Source organism: Schistocerca piceifrons, chromosome 7, assembly GCF_021461385.2.
Source record: "Schistocerca piceifrons isolate TAMUIC-IGC-003096 chromosome 7, iqSchPice1.1, whole genome shotgun sequence".
Taxonomy (NCBI): Eukaryota; Metazoa; Arthropoda; class Insecta; order Orthoptera; family Acrididae; genus Schistocerca; species Schistocerca piceifrons.
Window position 1 is genome coordinate 185,112,212 of NC_060144.1, and position 23,851 is coordinate 185,136,062.

General features: G+C 37.8%; 1 protein-coding gene across 2 annotated transcripts in view; it reads left to right on the forward strand.

Annotated features, from left to right (window-relative positions):
* Positions 1-23,851, forward strand: part of LOC124804760 (E3 ubiquitin-protein ligase TRIM33) — a 138,934-nt gene that overhangs the window by 97,553 nt on the left and 17,530 nt on the right. For both annotated transcript variants that reach the window (XM_047265069.1, XM_047265070.1), the window contains exon 14: positions 8,689-8,841. In XM_047265069.1, coding sequence (XP_047121025.1) covers positions 8,689-8,841 — 153 coding nt within the window. The remainder of the gene's footprint in view (positions 1-8,688; positions 8,842-23,851) is intronic.

Consider the following 23,851-nt stretch of genomic DNA (forward strand, 5'->3'; position numbering starts at 1 on the left):
CATTTCCAACAACAAAACACAGTGCACACACGAGTGCCTGCCAACACCAAAATGTGTCAAAGGCTTTAGGACGAAGACTATGCAATACTTAATAACAACAAACTACTCCTGATGACCATGACATCACAACAGTTTGCATTAGGTTCGCTTGAGCAGTTGCCAGCGGGCTCGTGCGCAAGCGCAATTGAGTCACGTATGAGCTGCTTGAAGTACGGCTGTTGGCTGTATCAGCAGTAGCAACAAGCAGCCAGACACTAGCTTGAAATATTCTTCTGACGAGCCCAAGCTGCCAGATTCACACATGTGCAGAGCAGTCTAAGTAGCAGTGGAGAGGGCGGTAGTAAACATGACCCATGTTTAGGTTTAGTGATTTTGCTGTTTCTTCTTCGTTTACAACTGTCTATGCCAAATGAAACCAAAACGGATTTCTGTGGCTGAGATCTAGCAAGTGAATTAAAATACATTCATATAATTAGAAAAGGCTAAAATATGTTATTTTAGTTTCTTGATTTTATTTTATTTCCAGGTTTTTGGCAGTCTAGCATGAATTGCCTTGCAGAACACTGAACTTATTTTTGTCAATTTCCTGAAGGAACTTAACTTTTAATATTCTTTTCCACAGAGGCAGTCAATTTACTTGAAACAAAGTGTTTTATTCCACATTATTGGCTAGTGTAAACTGTTCGCTGAATTACAAGTGCCAGTTTTCATCCCCTGGCACATGTGGCATTATGCCATAATAAAGAACCAAACATGAGACAATACAGTACTGATCTCCAAGAAAATTTGCAGCCTGAAAACCACACTCAAAAGCTTAATATCAGGTTGTACCTACTTCTTTGTGAATTTGGACATATGAATGTGCACTTTCAGCCAAATTATGCATTTTAGTCAGATTTACAAAATTCCATTGCTCTTGGAGTACCCTCTGATGTTCTCTTTCATTTACGACATAATGGAAGATCTCTCTATGCTATAGAGGTATGAACATGTTAGCTTCCTACATCATTGTAGCTGTGGCCACACAGTAACACTATTTTCTGGCACCCTCTGACAGCTGCTGAAACAAATTCTAACAGGTCACGGGAAAATATTGCGAATGGTGGTGGAAAAGCCTTACTTTCAATGTCAATTTCATTTTACGCAAGATGAATTATATTATGTGTGCGAATGTGCTTTGAATTTCTTAAATCACAGAGTGTTTGATTCTCATTTAAATCTTAACACCGTGAGGACCAACCACTTAGCAGAATTTGAAGCTCAGGCGTTTATGTATTATTTAAGATTCGAATGGTGGTGGAAAAGCCTTACTTTCAATGTCAATTTCATTTTACGCAAGATGAATTATATTATGTGTGCGAATGTGCTTTGAATTTCTTAAATCACAGAGTGTTTGATTCTCATTTAAATCTTAACACCGTGAGGACCAACCACTTAGCAGAATTTGAAGCTCAGGCGTTTATGTATTATTTAAGATTTGACTGGCACATTTGTGTGATGTATATTAAAGTTAACATGTGCAAAAAGACTAATATTATATTGTGAAAGCTTAGCTTTTCTTGTAGCTACACTATGTATATTAATTTAAACCATTAACTTTTCACATTTATGTGCTCGCGCTACTGAACAGTGATTTTGGTTGCTATTGGCTGACTGTATCGCGTGTCCTGTGCTCTAAATATCTGCTATCATTGGCTGGCAAGATCACGTGACATCAACTATGACTGACTTACTAAAGCGCATCGCAATCTCGATTTCAATGCTTTGGAAACTAATGTGCTGTGTTTGGTGGAATTCAAATTATACTTTTGTAATAAGAAAATATGCAGCGTACATGCTGCTGCACATCAGGGATCTTTCCAAAATCCGTCTTCCCTTTTTTGCTTGGGGGGGGGGGGAGGGAGTTCTATGACGGTGTATAAAACCTTAACCATTCAAAGGGTTGATACGTTTTATGGTTCTGACAGAAAGTATTCTGTCACTTAACACAGAAAAAGTGCTGTTTCACACAGGATAAAGTGTATTTTTAACTGGTGCATCCAGGAATTCTTTTCCTTGTCCACATATACACCCTGTACTGGAAACACACAGTATCCTATTGCAGAGCATGCTCTAGAACATGACAGTCATGAAATTGGTGTCTGTTTTATAACATGTGCCGTCTGGATTCTCCCCCCAGAGATCATTTTCTCATAACTCTGCAAGTGAAAACTGATGTTACGACATGCCTTGATTCTTGTGATCCACCTGGCTTTAATTTACGTTAATTTCTTCAGTCTCAGCATTTCTTCAAAGTAACTATTCCTTCCTTCACTCCCTTTTAGTTTCCTATATCTTTTGTTTTCTGATTTCTGTATCCCCCTCCCCCACCACATACAATGCACTTAGCTTTCCAATCTTATTATTTCATGCGTGATGTTCTGGCAATAATCTCTGTCTTGTGTATTACCCTATTTTGCAAATTCTCCCCATTTTCTAAACTTCACCAGTCCTTTTCCTTCACCCCTCTTACATCCTCTTCAACCACTCTGCCAGAAGGAGCCACTGGCCTCAAAAGCTTGAAAACTGAAATACCTCTGTATGTGTGTTCTCCTTCTACTACTTGTTGAGTAGACTTTTTATCTGCCCAATTACATTAAACAAGGGCTGGATACAACGTAACACTGCTGTAACATCAAGACGGTGAGTTGACGAGGCACCACCTATGTTGACACAATGGAGGCCTGTGAGAAGAGTTTGTACAGCAAGCAGGAGCAGAACTCTGTCAATCTACTGGAGTATGAAGACTGTTGATTATCATAGTAATAGCGCAACCTCCTTAACATCGTGTGTACAAAGATAGAGTAACATTCTTGGCTCAAAATTGAACTGGCATGAGATTAGCGTACAGAAGAACATTTCCAGAGACTGCGTGAAGCATGTAGTGATGCAGCATTGCCGCACAGCACTTTCACATGATGGGTTAAAGTGTTCAGATTAGGCAGAGATACTGTGAAGGATCACCCCTACAGGACGACTCCATGTGGTGGACAATACAGTTCAACTCTTTGCTTCCTTGTTGGACTTTGATCTCCGCTGGACTGCTCAAGTTTTAGCAGCAGAAGTTGCAGTATGTAACAAAACTGTGGTCCACATTCTGGGGTACCACCAAACTGCAGCACATTGGATCCCTCATGAAATGTTCAAGGTGCAACAATTGGGCCAGTACCAAAGCAGAGGTAACAACTTCCTTCAGCACAGCATCAGTATCAATGAAACGTGGACGCACTCATATGAACCAAACTTGAAATGCCAACCCACTGAATGGAGGCACCAGTGTTCTCTTCATCCACAGAAAATGCATGCTACACCCAGTGCAGTCAAGGTGATGTTCATTGTGGCTTAAGACACTGACAATGTATGTCATCACATTTTACCACCAAGGGTGACAGTAAACATTGCCTACTACTATATGTTGCTGCAACACCACCTTCATCCAGAGCTCAGGCAACAGTGGTGACATTTCATGGAGCAGCAACCCATCATTCTGCTTGACAATGCACACTGTCACACCATTATTGTTGTTCAGGACCTCTTGCACCTCTGGCAATGCGAGAGTCTGGAACATACACCATACTCATCCAATGTGAGTCCCTGCGATTATAATCTCTTTGCCAAAGTGAAAGAACCACTGCAAGGGATTCAGTGCAACACCAGAGATGACATTATCCGTGCCATAGGGTAGTCAATAAGTGACACCAACAGAAATAGATGCGCAGATGGCATAAGCGCCTTTCGGATTTTTGGCAGAAGGTCATGCACAACAGAGGTGATATATTAAAGGTGCGTAACTATAAGTACCTCTTTCAATAAAATCATTTCAGAGAAAAATATTAAATTGACTTATGGAACCGCTCCTGCTTCCTTTCTTGCTACTAGAGATCTTCAACATTTGCCTTTGGAAAATGGAAACCTCAACAGTTGCCTTTGGAAAATCAAGACAAGTTTCCAATGGCATCGCAAGTGTTGATGTCTAGCTTTTATGTGGATGACTTCTTAGGTGGATCAGCTAAGGAAGCTGAAGCTCAGGAACTTCAAACCCAGCTCACTCAACTACTTGCTTCTGGGAGGTTTCCACTGAGGAAATGGTGTTCCAATAGTCACAAGGTCATGAAAAAAATTCCTGTGCAGGACAGAGAAATGTCTTTGCCTTATCATCTTACTGGTGAACAAGCCACAAAAACGTTAGGGATATTATGACACCTTGGCTCTGACATATTCCAGTGCCATGTGCAACTGAAGAGTCATTGGCTCTCAAAGGTTACCAAGTGCAATGTCCTGTCTACAATAGCATCAACCTATGACCCACTGGGGCTTCTAGATTGAGCAGTCGTAAGATGTAAATTGTTCTTGCAGCACTTGTGGCAACTAGGCCTTGATTGGGATGAAACTCTTCCATCCAACCTCATTGATGAATGGAATGCTGTTTGTGTGCAACTGCCTTCCCTAAATGGTATTTTGATTAACAGGAAGATCATTCCTTGCCCCCAGTATGTTAAATTAGAAATTCATAGTTTTTTTGATGCTTGTGGCATGTGGGGCATGTGTATACGTCAGATGTGTTCTTCCCAATGGCAATGCATTGGTCTCATTGGCTGCAGCCAAATCTCTGGTTGCCCCTGTAAAACAACAGTCTCTTCCACGACTGGAATTACGTGTTGCTCTGCTTCTTGCTCGACTCATTCACAAGGTGGCCAATGCCTTAGACACCATAGATAGTGGCACCATTCATTTGTAGACGAACTCCACAACAGTTCTCTATTGGCTGCAGCTTAGTCCTGATCATTGGAAACTTTTGTTGCCAACAGAGTCTCTGAAACCCAGGAACTGAGTTAAGTTGCCAATTGGCGATGTGTCAAAATGGAGGATAATCCTGCTGACCACTTGTCACGTGATAGTAATCCAGCTGCTTTGAGTTCACTTGTTCAGTGGTGGTCTGGCCTGTCATGGCTAACCCCTCGCAACCTCGACTGCAACGCCTGCACTCCACTTAGTGTAGAAGATGCACCCGACAGAAGGTGAACACAAGTATCCTTGGTGTCAGTCATTAAACTTGATGATGAACTGCTGTGTAAATATTCGTCATACAAGAAAACTTACAGAGTTCTGGCCTATGCACTGAGGTTTGCTAATAACAATCAGGCCGGATAACTGAGCCACTCACTCCACAGGAATGCCAAAACACTACCAAAAGAGCATTTGGCACAACTCAACATAGTGAATATGGCACTGAGATTGCTTTGTTGAAGCCTAGTTCCCCTGTTCCACATAATAGCAAATTAAGGAATTTGCACCCGTTTGTTGATGCCGAAGGTATTTTATGGGTGGGAGGAAGATTAATGAATGCTGATGTACCATATGATGAGCGCCATCCTATTATCGTACCGCCTAAGCATCATTTGACAAAAATCCTCTGGGAGGCAGGAATTAAATGCATGAAGTCGCATCTCAGATGTGTCATCAGCAATGCAGTACTGACGTTTGAAGAACTGACCACTGTGTTAATTCAGATAGAAGCATGCTTGAATTCAAGGCCATTGTCTTCTCTGTGATGACCTAGATCCTCCTGCTGCTCTCACTCCTGGTCATTTCCTAATTGGACAGCCCCTTGATGCTCATCCTGAACCTTCTGTCATTGAGATTCCCACAAACAGGTTGCACAGATGGCAAGCCTCCCTTGGTATGGAGGCTGGGTGTCATTGACCAGCTGTTTCCCGGTCCTGATAAGTGTGTGCGTGTGGTCAAAACTGCTAGTGGGCAGATTAAGAGGCCTATAGCAAAACTGTGCCCCCTGCCTAAGCAGTGAATCAGTTAAGTGTTCCCTCAGATCTGTGTAGTGATATATGATAACAGCGCCACTGCCAAATTACCATTTACTGGAACAACCTCTTAATTTATAAGATCAGCTTAGGAAGCTGTGGATGTTTCTTGTGGACTAACTGCTTTCATTCCAAATGTTAGCGTATTCATGTTTTATCTGCATTGATATTGTGTCTAGTTATATTTTTATTGTTTTCTTTGTTTTGGTTTTGTTGTTTGTTAAAATTATGTTTATTTGAAAAATGAAAGAACTCGTTTTAGAGTGGGAGTATGTTTGGACTGCAACTGCAAGTGCCATCTAGCGGCAGCTTCCAAATTGGGCAAGTCAGACTGTCCAGTATAGTCTGCTCCCTGTCGGGAGACCTTGCAACCTACGTGTGGAAGTGGATCTTCCAGGTCCTTTGCGCGCGCAGGTAAAATTAGCCACTCTTGTTACGACCGAGGCAGATAGCTTTGAGACTCTGTAGCGGACGGGCGTGTATGTCTCCCAGCTAAGCCAGGAGCCACAGTTGGCGTGCTACCTGTGCACGTTGTAAAGTTTATTGTAATATACACTTATACCATATAATTTGTTCTGTCCAATTATTGTGAGGGGAAATAAGAGGAGGGCTATACACTCACACTCCAATGTACCATCATTGATAGAAGAGCCCGTGAGTACAGTTCTCATTATTCAGCTCTTGCATTTTCAGAAACTGACTATGGCCATTGATAAATTATAACTTATACAATTTGTGTGTTACACTCATCAAATTGTTATAAAGAATTGTATATGTTGGTGCTAAAAATGTGGATGTCACTTAATTTTTAGGAAATGTGAAGACAAAACACTGTGGTAAGATGTGAACAGTAAGGAGCAAACATTCAGCAACTTGTATTCCTCTCTGTTTCTTATCATTCAGTAAAATGCAGATTATGAGATCAGAAGTAGTACAGCACAGATGACTGACAAAGCATACTGAGGAATGTTCAGTTGAATAAGATAAAAAAAATATAGCTACTATCAAAATATAAATATGATTCCTTCTGTGATGAATAGAACAACTGTTCTCTTAACTCTTGTCAAATGTTTTCTTCATGCAGCAATTCAAACCTGCTCTGGGGTTAATACCTTATCTATTACTTCCACCTTTGTGCATGTCACTTTGATCCTGATTTCTCAGTAAGTTATCCCCGTTATATTACCTACAGTTTTGTTGTCTAACAATGTAAACAATCAATTTTTGACATTATAATACTCACCAAGCCATAGCAGAACACACACATAAAAGAATAGTTATAACTGTGTTTTATGTGTCTGTTTTTCCCCTGCTTGGTGAGTAGATTTTTTAATCCATCTAATTACATTGTACAGTTCTATCTGATTTTTGATCTCAGTTACTCTTCTTAAATCTAAATTAGGAAAGACCTGGTTTCATGCTATTGTTGTCTGCTTTCCTTTTTAATTTTTAAGTGTGTGCAAGGTTTTGTTCTTTTTTTCTTTCCATGGCGTATAATTGTCCATTGAGGCATTTTGTAGACGGGTCCTCTTTTATAAATTGTGTGTTCTGCTGTAACGATATCATATGCTGAGAGAAGTACGGTGAACAACACAAAAATTGACTGGTGCGTATCACAACCAAAGTAGATGTTCTCTACAGAACATGAATTAATTGAAACATAAATATTTTAGCTCACTTTGAGAACATCCTTAAATATTCCACATCAGTATCTATTTTATATAGCTAGTCTTGTGGCCTCAGGGAGCAGTCTGCCCTCTCCCATGGTGGAGGGTGATTGATAGTGGTTAGGTGGCGGGGGTGAGGAACTGTGTGTGTGTGTGTGTGTGTGTGTGTGTGTGTGTGTGTCCCATTATGATCAGTTTGGCACCACCTCCCATCATGTTTGAATGTCTGTTAACTGGATGCTCTCATTGCATATCGTGGATATTGTATGCTACCAAGTATAGCTCATTTTGTAACTTTTGTCATCTCTGACATAAACATGACACACGTCTGCTAGTGTCAAAAAAAAAAATTGCAGGAGGATGACAAAGCTGCTCACCAAGGATACGAAACACATTGTTTCTGTTCGTGATGTAGTTAGTCTTTGAAACATTTCAGAAAGTGTTTGGCAACTCTGTGAACATTCACATTATGAGTTATGTGCCTTAGCCAACAGAATAATGAGAGTAGTTCTGAAATACTATTTGTATGTGATCAAACCTGGGTATAGTCTGGCTAGAGGCCAGAAGTGTTTATATGTTACTTTGTCATGAAATTTCTAACAAGCCTGTATTGCACCAAATCTCAAAAGCCCTCAGCTTGAGTTACCATAAACATTTTCTGTGTAAAATAACACAAAACAATTAAGCAGTTCACATTTGCCAACAAAATGAGCAGTGCCCAGCAATGTAGTCCCACAGATGGGAATTGCAATTCAAAAATTCTGGGAACAGAGTAGAAGTTGTAAATTTTTTGTGGTAGAACTGTTATTACCAGTATCTCAGAAAATTAAGTGAGTAATTGTTACACTTTGATGCACACTCGTTTTTCGCATGAAGTCGAAATGTGTTGTACAGAGAATTACTGTGGGAGAGACACTGAACGTTGGATGTAAGGATTTGTATAGCATTCTTTGTGTGACTAAATGAGATGCTGCTTTAATAAATAAATATACGAAGTGTGAAGACTCAAAAAGCTAGCATTCAGTTGAGAACCACAAGTGATTTTTAGGGCTTGTGCCAGCAAATGGCGAATACATTTTTGTCGTCTTTTGGTTGGACTGTAATTACCTGTGTCATGTCTGTACTAGGTAAAATGTTTTATTCGTGGCATTTTATGTTTGTAGGTGACGGAGTACCATGAGAAAATAAAGAAACCAATGTCGTTGGACATTATCAGGAGAAAACTGGATTCGACGCATCCAGAACACTACAGTAGCATGCGTGATTTTGTTGCTGATGTTCGTCTTATATTCAACAATGCATATTTGTTCAATCCGGTAAGTAACTTAATTCCACTTTACAATATATCCAGTACCATTAGGTAAAGTCTTGTTTTTCTGTGAATGTTAGTAGTCCATTTTGTGTGGCTGCAAGGTATTTATATGCAAAATAATTACAAAATTGCTGTTTACTGTAGATAATTTGCTGATCTTACTTAACTATAACCCATGATGAAACATTTCAGCTGTAAGATGTTTTCAAAATTTTGATGTGGCAGACACTATCAGCTAGAGAGAACACTGCAGTGAGGTCTGTTCTTCTCCAAGATAGTAAATGTTAACACACTACTGGCTACACAGTCAAGATTGTCCAGAAAATCTGATTTGAAATGCTTGAGTATTTGTTTTATAATACCACCCTCAAAATTGTGTGATTGCCTTCTTCCTGCAATGTACTTGGATTTGAATTATGTGGGGAAGTGTTGCTTCATAAACTTTGCTACTTAGCTCCCAAAAATCATAAATTGCAGAATGTTAAGTGGGGAATTTGAAGGGGGTAGAGGAAATCTGCCGCATTAAAAGTACCTGAAGCTACTGGGAAGGGTTGGGGAACTTTATAAATTCTTGGAATCACTTAACATTTTCATCTTCGTATAATTTATTTCTTTATTAATTATATGGGTTTGCTTTTGAAATCCTTCTCATTTGATAACTAGTACAACATGAAATGCCACAAAACAATTATTAATTTAAAACTTTATTGGCAAAAATTGAACTGTTACCAGTTGATTTAAAATGAATAGTTACCAGTTGAAAAAGCAATATTTTTGATGCATTGGGAAATAGATCTGCCAACAGATGGAGGTGAGCGGTTTCACGTGTGCCCTATCCTTGTAAAAGGATACTCATATACTCTGTGCATATGTATATCTTAAGTACTTGTCTCCATTGCATTATGATGACAAATCCTATATTGTTGTTAGTGATACTTGGATAAATAAAGCGAATTGACTCATAACTCTGGTTTGTGGCCATACATTAATGCATCATTCCTGCATCAATAATTTTCATGAGTCAGCCATATCCTTTCCTTTCCTATATTTGGTCCATTAACAATACATATTTAACCATCCTTTTATGTTCCTTGTTGAATTCTCTTCTGTCAGGTGTACAACAGTATTGTCTTAAGTATTTACGGATTTTAGTAATATTCTAGCCATTCATACTGAAGGTCATAATTCATTGTGAAACGCAAAAGCAAATGGTAACAATCCCAAGTGGACTTCCCCATACCCGTTAATACATCAGTTTTTAATTCTATAGGAACATGATGTACTGAGTCAATTTTAAAATCTTCCTGACAAATTGAATAATCAAAGAAGTTTCATGGTTGCAGCAAGTCAAAGTTCACTTCACTCCACGATATTTCAACTGGGTGCCTGGGTGAGCCATCAAAGACTGGTGAAGACTTCCACTGCCTATAATTTATTAGCACACTTCAGATGTCCTTAGAATAATGCTTTCCTGCCCACTGTCCAAGGTTGCAGACCTTCTGGAATCGGTGAAGGATGATTTGTTATTCCAGAAAGCTGAACTATAGAAAATACTTAGCGAATGTGGTATGCCTTATATGAGCCAGACCTCACACACTGTGGAAGAATACTGTACCACATATCATTGCTGTACTATCCTTTTGGGACCAACCAAGTCTGCAATTGCTGAACGTTATATCTCCACCGAACATTCAGTGAAGAATGATAATACAATAATGTTGGCCACACCAACATACTTTTGAGACTCCATTATTAAAGAATCCAAGGAAAATCTGATGAATCATGATAGCAGGAACCTGATGAATAATGCATGGAACCCCATCATTTCTACTAATTACTTGAAACTGAGATGACAGAGTACACCAGTGGCCATTGTGACTGGCAACTCTGAGGAGTCTGAGTTCTGCAATTCCACCAGCGATTGTGCTGCCCACTTGGTAATGTTGTCAGTCTGTTATCATGATCTTAAAGCATGTACTGAATAAATATAGGACACTAGTAAATTGCAGAACAGGTGAAGATTTCCTCAATCTCAATTGAGGATGACTGACATGTGCCCAGTCAAAATGTCATCCATTCACATGAACTTTGAATTTCTGCAAGCTCAAAACTTCTTTGAATGTGACATGCTGTTAATAAAGCATGGCACAGTAATCACTGAGCTTTTTATCAGAAATTTAATGTATTTTTATTAAAAATTCCAAATCTGTTGTGCCCAAGGCTTCCACCCTTATTTTGTGGTTTTACTATCTGTCACATTGTATGATTCTTGTTGTCATTCTCATATGTTCTTCAAATTTTTTTTTTTTTTTTTTTTTTTTTTTTTTTTTTTTTTTTTTTTTTTTTTTTTTTTTTACAGGACTGTATTCTCCATTATTGTCATCATATTTTATTATCTCTGTCTTTTACTCATTTACTACAAACATGGTTCATGATATCCATGCAAAGAAAATGTATTAGAGTTGTGGATGATAGAAACTAAAATTGCATGATTTTCATGCTGTGCTACATCATCCCTGGATGAAAACAAGAGTGTGATGGAATTTGAGAAGCCAGTGTTGACATACATGATGTGGCAGTACCAATCAATTAAAGATCACAGTCTTCTTCTGCTTCATAAAAGGAAAAGGAAAGAACAAAAGAGAGGTTTCTTCTATTTCAAAAAAAGAAAAATAAGGAATAAAAGAGAGGTTCAAAAGGAGAAAGTTATAAATTTAGCTCTGATTTTTGTGGTAGCTTTCGCCTACCATCTTCCACAGTTGGTCCTTAACTTTTAGTCACTAGAAGAATGATATTTTGATGTTTAAGTTTATGTAATTTTGTAATTGGAAAACACACCTGAAGAAAAGACTTTTTTAAATGTTTAACACCACCACAGATTTGGCATTAATCATGTAAAAAAAAAAAACTTTTCATCAATATTTTAGAAACGGAAGTATTGAAAACATTTATGGAAAACACAACTCAGGATCACAGGTGGTAGTAAATGTTGTCATCTTTGTGGTCATCTAATTTGTTAATTTGTCTGAGAAAACACCTGTTAAGAAAAGTTTTCTTGTACAATTTTCTGTACTTCTTCCCTTAAAGAGAGTGCATTTGCCTCAGATGTTATGTTTTAGATATATGTGATTAAGCTTAGGGAAGAGGTGTCAAAATGAAAGTGGAATTGTATTTCACTCTTAAAATGTTGAGGTTACAAACTAATTAGTCATATAATCCTCCTATTTGAAGGGACTGTATGTGACATGTCATATTGTTTGGTTCCCCTCCACATCCACATCCCCATCCCCTCCCCCATCCCCCTCCCACAGCCTTCAATTTTCCCATACAAATGTTCATGTTAAACTGACGTCAATAACATGCTGCTGTTCACACAGCAAGTAAAAGGGATCTGTTCTTCTGAAAATAATTTTCTGATTTTCATTAGTACAATACTTCTCAGAGTGAATAATAGGGAGTACAGTTCTTGACTTGTACCGTGCATAGTTCTAAATTACTAAATCTTGTTACTCATTAAAAAAAGTTTTAAGAAACCATAAATAACTGCTAATAGTCTTTTGGGTATGCTCAAGTGGATTTTTATGAATACTTATGATGTTTACTAATGTTTTCTGTTTTCCAGTCAAATGAAATTGTCAGTCAGTCATTTGGTGTAGGCTCTCATTTCCAGTGTGAAATCAAGATACCACTTACCTGAACTTGGCAGTCATGCTACTTGCTTTCTTTTGAACCATTCTTTGACATCATTCATTAATTTTCTTGGCTGAATTGAATAAAGGATTATTATTACACAGTTACTTAGTTACACCATGTATATTTGTTAATTATGGTATGGATCTCTGGGTGCTTATCAGATTCAACACGCTTGTGCAGATGTATATATTATTCAGATAAATAACATGGGAATCAAAAAGAAATATCAATATCACAATAGTATTTTAGAAACTATATGTAGGTTCCTTGGGATGTATTATATATTTTGATGTCCAGAGAATGATACTAGGATAATGTTATTTCAAGCTTCATCATTGGAAGGATATGTCCATAAAATTGCCATTCAGATGTCTTACTATCAGCTGATAAAACTACTGATTATCTGGTTCTTCTTTTTATGATAGGGTCTTAAAGGGACCACATTGCATTTTCAATTCTTTATGTTTTGTTGTTCCATCATTTTCTTCCAGTATTCCTTCATTATTTCACAGTGTCTCTTTTTCCTGTCTTCACACCACTTTGTACCTGTTTTATTTTCCTTCCTCCTTTTGAAACCTTTAGTTTTAAAACTTTTCTCCTAAATCTTTCTCTTTCCATTATTACTTCCTGTCTAATGTTGTATCTTTTCAAGTCTTTTTTGACCAAGCAATCCTGATAGTTGTTGACCTTTTCCCCAAAGATGTTAGAAATCCTTTTGGCTATTCTGTTGTTCATTTTCTACATAGGTCCAAGTAATATCAGTACCCTATTCCTCATTGTTTCTGATAGGTTTCCTATGTTGTGATAAATTTCACTGTTACTTTCCATTTCCAAAATGTTGATGTTTTTAGAGGACCTAATATATTTTTATAATTCTTCTTTCTAATATTCTAATTTATCAAGCTTGTAATTCTGTACCAAACATTTGGTGGAATTGCAGTTTCATTACTGTGTTATAGTACTTTGTTTTAATGTTTTTAGACAAGCTATTTTGTTGTAGAAATTCTTAGTTTCACTGTAAGCTCTTTCCATCTCGTGTATTCCTCCATAGCTGATTTTTCTAAATGTTTTCTAGGATTGTTTCCCCCAAAACATTTGAGTTGCTTTACCTTTTCTATTGAACAACATATATTCCTAAATATTTTTGATTACATTTATGTTGGTCATCAATTTGTTTCTCTTGATAGAGATTTGTAAGCCTGGCTTTCGGGCTCTCTTCTGGGAGATGGCTTGTGTTACTGCATTTGTCAGGCTTTAATATGGGAAAAAAATCTACAAATACTAGGCAGTTTATTACATCATCTTATTCTGTCTTCCTAGATGAGTGGTAATATTTGTTCTTTAAGTTTCCTTCACAAACTCACGTTTTTCCTACATCTACAGCTGCTTACATACTCTGTGAACCACTGTGATGTGTATGGCAGAGGACACTTGGCATAGTACCAAGTGTCCGTCTCTTCGTGTGTCTGTCAAATACAGGATGTGGGAAGATTGACTGCTTAAATGCCTTCATACATGCTGTAATTAATTTGATTCTTCATTATTCCTACGTAAGCAATACCTGAAGGCTCAAGAATATCTCTAGATATTTCATCAAGGTTCTCCTATGGTAGTCATTGGAGGTTTCTCCTGTTGCCCTCCTGATGATATCTCTGTATTTTTGGTCCTGTGCATTGTTTTGCATTTGGTATGCAGAAGTCATTTTCTGTAGAAGTTTGTTTACAGTTATCATATACCATCCAGGGTCACTCTCATCATGAACTGTTCTGCCAGGTGTTTCTTCTAAACTTTAGCCATAGTTCTTCTACATACTCCAGCCCAGAGTTGAACTTATCATGTTTCTCACTGATATATGACACTGCAGTCTCTCTATCTATTTTACTGAGCATGAAAATCTTTGTACTTGTTTTGATTGTCCATTTTACTGTGAAATCATTATTACTTCGACTTCCTGATGATCACTGACACTAGTTTCATCATGGAGACCTTCAAAGAGGTTAAGTTTATTTGTTGCTTTTAGATATAACATTTTACCATCCTGAATGGGATCCCGAACTGTCTGTTGTAGGTAGCTTTCAGAGAAGGCATTTAGTAATATTTTGCAGGATGTCTAATCATACCCACAAACTGTAATTTTCCTGATCGATTGTTAGATAATTAAAGTCTCCTCCAATGAAGACAGTATGATTGAAGAACATACATGCTAGGGAACTAAGGTTTACTCTCTAGTTATGAGGTATATCTGGGAATGAGTCTGGTTTTTGAAAAAAAAGATCGAATTACAGTTTTATGCCCACGCATGATACCATGTCTTGCCCAAATAATCTCTTAGGCAGCTTCAATTTATATTTTTTGTAGATTTGAGTTTCTTGTCTTCTGTGACAAATACACTACCTCTGTTTCTCCTTAGTCTATCATTTCAATCTACACTTCAATTTACCCAAAATTCGCACTCCTGTCAATTATAAGTTTCAGCCAGCTTTCTGCAGCTAGTATTATATAAGAGCTCCACTGCGCGCGCGTGCGCGCGCACACACACACACACACACACACACACACACACACACAGAGTCATGTTTGGTTGTCACTGAGGTCTCAGTACCTTGAGACTATGAGGCCATATGTGTGTGAGTTATTTTTTAATTTATTATTATTCTTTTGGTTATAATTTGCCATTTTGCACTGGGAACTTGGTCTTCCTTGTGTGGATTTAGCATCTTTGTTCCAGGGGGATATACTGTAATACTCTCACAAAGAGTGGTTCCCAACTGTTTGATCTACTTTTTGAAATCATCTACCCGGAGACGTAAGTTAAGGTCCCAGGAACTACACCCTGCAGTTATTTGATCCAATGGGCCCTCGTCTGCAAGTAACTGATGGGAAAAAATTTCAGAATCTTGTGTGATACTCTAAAGCTTTGAAAAAGTTGTGTTTAACAGGCGGTTGCGCAGTGTAGTGGTTAAAATACAAGCCTCATATGTAAAAGATTGTGGGTTCAAATCATGTCAGGTGGTTAGAAAAAAAAAATTTAAACCTTTATGTCAGGTGGTTAGAAAAAAAAATTTTTAACCTTTATTTTGGTCACTATTGTTATATTCAATTAATTGGTTTGAATGCATTGTTTTATTTCTATTGTTATAGCACATCATTTTAATCATGACATTCGTATTTTTCATTTGCTCTAACTTTTGTTCCTGTCATTCTTTTTCCGCTTGGAATCTTTATTCATGTGGTTTTTACCACATCATGATTTGTGTTCCTCTTGTTCCTTCAATTTCGTTTCGTTTATAATTTTACCTTTCCTGTAATGCAATAAGAATTTATGTTTGTATCATGCTTAACATCCAAAAAATGTACATATTGTAATGAAATATATTTTTTTGACACTATGGCACAATCAGTACATACCTACGTCTACATTGATTATCTGCATATCACGCTTAATTGCCTGGCAGAGTGTTCATCTAACAAGCTTCACAATAATTCTCTATTATTCCACTCTTGAAGAATGTGCAGAAAAAATGAACACCTATTTTCCATGCGAGCACTGATTTCCCTTATTTTATTATGATGATCGTTTCTCCCTACGTAGGTTGTCATCAACAAAATATTTTCACATTTCTAGGAGAAAGTTGGTAACTGAAATTTTGTAAGATGATCCCACCAGCAATGAGAAGCACTGTTGTTCTATTGATGTGTACCCCAAGTCTTGTATCATGTCTGTGACACTCTCTCCCCAATCTCTCAATAATATCAAACATTTTCTCTTGTTTGAACTTTCTTGATGTACTCCGTTAATCCTATCTGGTAAGGATCCCACACCATGCAGCAGTACTCCAAAAGAGCACAGATTAGTGTAGTGTAGGCAGTCTTTTCAGTAGATTTGTTGCATCTTCTAAGTGTTCTGCCAGTAGATCACAATTCTTGGTTCGTCTTTCCCACAACATTTTCTATTTGTTCTTTTCAATTTAAGTTGTTTGTAATTGTAATTCTTAGGCAGATAGTTGAATTTGGAGCCTTTAGATTTGATTGATTTATCATGTAACCAAAGTTTAATGGATTCCTTTGAGCACTCATGTGGATGACCTCACACTTTTCATTATTTAGTGTCACTTGCCAATTTTCACACCATACAGATATCTTTTCTAAATTGTTTTGCAATCTGTTTTGATCTTCTAATGACTTTACGTGACGATAAACATCATCATCTGCAAACAACCTAGGGCTGCGTGGATTGTCTCCTAAATCATTTATCTTTATAAGGAACAGCAGAGGACCTATAACACCACCGTGGGGATCGCCAGATATCACTTAAGTTTTACTCAATGACGTGAACTGTGACCTCCCTGACAGAGGAAATCACAGATCCAGTCATATAACTGAGATGCACGCAATTTGATTACAAGCCAGTTGTGAGGTACAGGATCACAAGCCTTCTGGAAGTCTAGAGATAGGGAATCAATTTGAAATCCCTTGTGAATAGCACTAAATACTTCATGTGAGTAAAGAGCTAGTTGTGTTTCACAAGAACAGGATTTTCTAAATCCATGTTGACTGCGTGTCAGTAGACCGTTCTCTTCAGGGTAATTCATAATGCTCGAATACAGTATATGTTCCAAAATCCCACCGCATATCAGTGTCAGAATATGGGCCTGTAATTTAATGGGTTACTCCTATTGCCTTTCTTGAATGTTGGTGTGACCTGTGCAAGTTCCCAGTCTTTGAGTGTGGATCTTTTGTTGAGTGAGCAATTGTATATGGTTGTTAAGTATGGAACTATTGCATCAGCATACTCTGAGAGGAATTTAATTGGCACACAGTCTGGATTGGAAGACTTGCTTTTATTAAGTGATTTAAGTTTCTTCACTACTCCGAGGATATCTACTTCTAAGTCACACCTGTTGGCAGCTGTTCCTGTGTGGAATTCTGGAATATTTACTTCACCTTCTTTGGTGAAGGAATTTCGGAAGGCTGCGTTTAGTAACTCTGCCTTATCAGCACTGTCATTGATAGTATTTCCATTACTAACACGCAACTGGCATAGGTTACATACCACCAGATTCTCTCTGGATTTTCTGCCAGGTTTCAAGACAAAATGTCTTGTGGAAACTATTACAAGCATCTCGCATTTAAGTCCGTTTTAAATTTTGAGCTTCTGTAAAAGATCACCAATTGCGGGGATTTTGCATTCATTTAAATTTGGCATGTTTTTTTCATTGGTTCTTAAACAGTGTTCTGACCAATTTTGTGTACAAAGGATCTTCAGATCCATCGTTTTTTAATTTATTTGGTATAAATCTCTCAGTTGCTGTCGATACTATTTCTTTGATTTCAAGCCATATTTGGTGTACACTTACATTGTTAATTTTTTAAGGAGTTGAGATTATGTCTCAGGAAGGCGTCAGGCAAGTTTTTATCTGCTTTTTTAAGTGGGTATATTTTTTATTTATTTTTGGAGGCTTCGGGAGTTGCAGTATTCAGTCTTGCTATGACAACTCTGTTTTCATTAATCCCTGTATTCGTTTTGGTGCTTGTTATTAGCTCAGGATTATGTATTGCTAAGAGGTTAGGTGTGTTTTCACAACCATTTACTATTAGAGTGGTCTCATGAACTAACTGCTCGGACTAATTTAGAGTATGCGTTTAGCACAATTTCAGATGATGTTTTATGCGAACCTCCAGATTTAAACATGCGTTTTTACCAACATATCGAGGATAAATTGAAGTCATCACCAACTATAACTGTATCCGTCAGGTATGTGTCTGAAATTAGACTCAAGTTCTCTTCGAACCTTTCAGCAATTGTATCATGTAAGTTGGGTGGTTGGTAAAAGGATTCAATTATTATTTTACTCTGGTGGCCAAGAATAACCTTTACTCATACTAACTCACAGGAACCATCTATTTCCCATAGTGCTTAGAGCCATTTGAACCATCTATTTCAATTTTGCTGCAAGGTAAACTACTACTAACAGCAACAAACATGCCACTGCCAACTGTGTTTAGCCTATCCTTTCTTAACACTGATAGGTTCTTCGCAAAAATTTTGGCTGAACTTATCTCCGGCTTTAGCCAGCTTTCAGTGCCTGTAACGATTTGGTCATCAGTGCTTCCTATTAGCGCTGAGAGCTCTGGTACTTTCCCAACATAGCTACGACAATATGCAACTGTTATACCGATTTTTCCTACAGTGTACGTTATTTTGAGTGTTCGACCTGCACCTTTTGAGACTGAAGCCCTTTTTTGTGTCTCCCTGAGACCCTCTAACATAAAAACCGCCCAGTCCATGCCACACTGCCCCTGCTACCCGTGTAGCCACCCCCTGCAAGTAATAGACTCCTGACTATTTGGTGTAACCCAAAACCCCACCACCCTACGGTGCAAGTCAAGGAATCTGCAGTCTACACAGTTGCAGAACTGTCTGAGCCTCTGATTCAAACCCTCCACTTGGCTCTGTACCGGAGGTCTGCAATCGATCCTGTCGACTACGCTGCAAATGGGGAGCTCTGCTTTCATATCACAAGCAAGACTGGCAGTATTTACCATGTCTGATAGCCGCTCAAAACCAGAGAGAATCTCTTCCGATCCAAAGCGACACACATCATTAGTACCAATGTGAGGCTCCACCTGCAGTTGACTGCACCCTGTGCTCCTCATGGCCTCTGGAAAGACCCATTCCACATCTGGAATGACTTCACCCAGTATGCCTAAAGAGTGCACATTGGCTTGCTTTCCCTTCGTGGCAGCCATGTCCCTAAGGGGTCCATAGTGTGCCAGACATCTGAACGTAGGCTGTAGCTAATCAGAAACAAAATGAAACAGCCATGTAAAAAACCCTGGATCACTCGTGGGATTGAAGTACCTTGTGAAAGGGAAATGTATCTTTTGGCAAGAATAAGTAGAGATCCTGCAATAGTTGCACACTAGAAAAACTACTCAAACTTACTAAGAATGTTATTAAACAATCAAGGAACATGCATATAATGTCAGAAATCCGTAATTCCGACAGCAGAATTAAGGCTACGTGGAATGTAGTGAAACGAGAGACAGGACAACTAGCCACAGAACAGGATAACCGAATGGAAGGACTATAAATGATGAGTCACAGGTAGCAACTGTGTTTAATAATCATTTCTTATATATAGTAGAAAGCCTAGAGACAAACAGTTCAAGAGAAAAATCACAGCAGTATGTTGAAAAATAACACACATAATCATATGAATGTCTTGCCAGATTCTCCTTCAGAAATTACAAAAATTATGCATTCTCTCAAAATAAAAGCTCATTTAGCTTTCTTTCCAATAGAGTATTGAAGATTTGTTCCCATATAAGAAGCCAGGTCTTTATGTAATGCATCACTAACTCAAGACATTTTTCCAGAGAGACTGAAATATGTAGTTGTTAAACCCCTTTTTCAGAGAGGTGATAAGAAAAATGTCAAAAACCATCAACCTCTTTTACTGCTGACATCATTTGCCAAACTTTTTGAGAATGTGATGTAGTCTAGAACAGCACCTCATTTTAGCAACAATAATATCCTCAGCAATTTCAGAATGGTTGCTCTCCTGAAAATGCTACTTACTTGTTCACTCACCAGATTTTATAAACATTAAATAATAAGATACTGCCACTTGGTATTTTCTGTGACCTGTCTAAGGCATTTGACTGTGTGAATCACAGTATTCGCATAGATAAATTGAAGTTTTGTGGGATTGATGAACTGTCTAACCAGCGGATAATGTCATATCTAACCAGAATGATGCAGAAAGTTGACTTAGTAATTCAGCCAATATAGTCCAGGGATATAATTCCAAGTCAGGAGAAATCTTGCATGGGGTTCCTCAAGGCTCAATCTTAGGTCCACTGTTGTTCCTGATACATGTAAACAATCTTCTGTTTAATACACAACAAACAGAATTAGTCCTTTTTGCAGATGACACTAGTATTGGAATCAGTCCAAGCATACATACAGGAACAGAAGAAGTCACAAACAAATTTCTTAAAAGTATCACTGACTGGTCTTCTGAGAATGGTTTCACCCTCAGTTTTAAGAAGACGCCACATATGCAGTTCTGCGTATCTAGCAGTAGTATGCCAGTGAGACGTGCAATATGTGGTAAGGAAATAATAAGAAGGGTGGAGACTTCAAAATTATTGGGTGTCCCTATCAGTGAGAATTTAAAATGACAAAAGCAAATTTTGGAACTCCTAAAACAACTTAGCTCAACCCTATTTGCACTTACAATGATTGCAAATGATGGTGAGAGACAAATCAGTATTTTGACATAATTTGCATATTTTTATTCAATAATATCATATGGAATAATTTTCTGGAGGAACTCATCTTTAAGAAAATGAGTCTTTGTTGCTCAAATACATGCTGCAAGAATAATATATGGAGCTCACCCACAATCATCTTGTAGACATCCGTTTAAGGAGCTGGGGATTCTGACTACTGCTTCACAATGTACTTATTCCCTCATGATGTTTGTTATAAATAATCCACTACAGTTCAGAAGGAACAATGCTGTGTATAATTACACTACCATAAGGAAAAATGACATTCATTATTCCACTTTAAGGTTGTTTTTAGTGTAGAAAAGGATGCACAGTGCTGCAACCCAATGATATAAAAAGTCTGACAGACTGCAAAGTAAAATTTGAAAACAAACTAAGAAAGTTTCTCCGTGACATCTCCTCCTATTCCGTAGAAGACTTCCTCTTATCATGATGTGTAAAAGGTAGTATGTAGGGGAAAAAGGAACGACCTTAGAAATGTAGAATGTAACCATATGAAAAAATTTATTTACACTGTGAGTGTATAATGACTCATTGCACAACATTATGATTTATTGTGCAAAATAATTTATGGAATGTGAATCTAACTCAAAGGGCTTTTTTTAAACACCTACTACACCTCTATCCGTGCTCCATTAGTAGCACGTAGATATATAATCTGTATTTGTAATGAAGTTGGAGTTTGTATGTCCATATGTGCAAATTTTTATGTACGACATAATGTACTCTAGAATGAGGTAATCGTAACTGCCTACTTGATTGTCAGATTGACAATCTGCTGAAGAACATACAGATTAATTCAACAGAAGCCTCTGAAACTGCATGATTGGCATGATGGCCCAATATCAAAAGCAAACTCCCAATTTCCCAGAGCTGCTTGCCCCATTTCGTGATTGTTATGTAAGTGGGAACTTCGTCACTTGATCTCCATCCATACTTGTGCAAAAATCGACATTGTATCAGTGTCACAGACTTTAGCAGTTATGCATTGTTGCATATGGTACCAACTGCCACAAGCAACATTTTGAGTTACCGTACTTGTAAAAGCAACCCGCCAATAAATAGCTCGATTATGTATCAAGCTATTACATTTTATATTATTATCCGCTTAACCCAGACACCCTGCTTTTATTTGTTTATGACATTGTTTAGTGTACCACCATCAAAGATCTAAACTTAGAACTTGTAAAACAATACTCACTGTTTGTTTCAATGAAACCTATAGATTCAATTTAATATGTAGATTTGGTAAAATTTGTGGATTTTATTGAAACTGACACTGAATATTCTTTTAGAAATTCTAAGTTTTTATCCGATGATGGCAGTAGCCAAAATGATATTATGGGTAACGAAATGTATTCAGCAATATACGTGGCTTTTCAAAAATCCGCAATGATTGCAGACCCGTTCAGGAAATTTATTTCCTTTATTAATAAGTGTCTAGGGTGACAAATGAAAAGACTATTTTACTCAATTTGTTGATGAACTGAAAATTCCATTTGTTACATCACAACAATTAACTGACTTGGTCTAATTTCCTCACACAGGCAAGTGCTTGCAGCAGATGCTGAACATTGTAACTCTTGCCCTCACAACGGATTGGCTTTGCCTCACCCACCTCACCATTGGAGCACCAATTTAAATGCCATCATTTCACTATGTATGAAACATAAAGAGTGCTCAACTTCTTATCAATATATGTTTGTCAATGTAACGTATTGGGTTTCATGGTACTTTCATCCCAGTTTCTGGTCACCTGGAGTGCACCCAGGATCTATACTTAGGGAGAGGGGTGGGGTTTGAAAACCAGTTTCATATAAGTGGGAGGGCTGGAGGAAATGTAGCACAGATCCTTAAAAAAAAAAAACCCTCATAATTATTGAGAAACTCAATTTCTTTATCACACAGATACCTAGTATTTACCATGTTCTTAACTTAGAGAGTATAGTTTTTATGAGACTTTTATACATGCAAATATTTACTGCATTAACTTTTTTACAAGTTTATTGCCATTGGGCAGCAACATGAGAAAAAACATTTGATATTGAAGATACAGCACTGCTGGAAGCTTTTAGATCATGGTGCCATCTGGTGTTTTTGGTCACAAAGAAAATAGCGAACAGCAAAATAGTTTCCAGATTTCATTGCAAATGGCTATAGATACACATCCTAAATGTAAATATTAATCAAATATCCAACTGTCGTCCAGTTGTTACTAAACTGACACATTTTTTTGCATTGCAGAGCAGTATGCAAGTACTGTATTGTGTTTGTGCTGGGTATGCCCATGTTGGTCACTGAAGCATTTGATGTGATAGCATGGTGGAGGACTGAACCAAAGTGCTGAATCAGTGGTATAGGTGTTGTTGTTGTTGTTGTTGTTGTTGTTGTTGTGGTCTTCAGTCCTGAGACTGGTTTGATGCAGCTCCCCATGCTACTCTATCCTGTGCAAGCTTCTTCATCTCCCAGTACCTACTGCAGCCTACATCCTTCTGAATCTGCTTAGTGTATTCATCTCTTAGTCTCCCTCTACGATTTTTACCCTCCACGCTGCCCTCCAATACTAAATTGGTGATCCCTCGATGTCTCAGAACATGTCCTACCAACCGATCCCTTCTTCTAGTCAAGTTGTGCCACAAGCTCCTCTTCTCCCCAATTCTATTCAATACCTCCTCATTAGTTATGTGATCTACCCATGTAGTCTTCAGCATTCTTCTGTAGCACCACATTTCGAAAGCTTCTATTCTCTTCTTGCCCAAACTATTTATTGTCCATGTTTCACTTCCATACATGGCTACACCCCATACAAATACTTTCAGAAACGACTTTCTGACATTTAAATCTATACTCGATGTTAACAAATTTTTCTTCTTCAGAAACGCTTTCCTTGCCATTGCCAGTCTACATTTTATACCCTCTCTACTTCGACCATCATCAGTTATTTTGCTCCCCAAATAGCAAAACTCCTTTACTACTTTAAGTGACTCATTTCCTAATCTAAATCCCTCAGCGTCACCCGACTT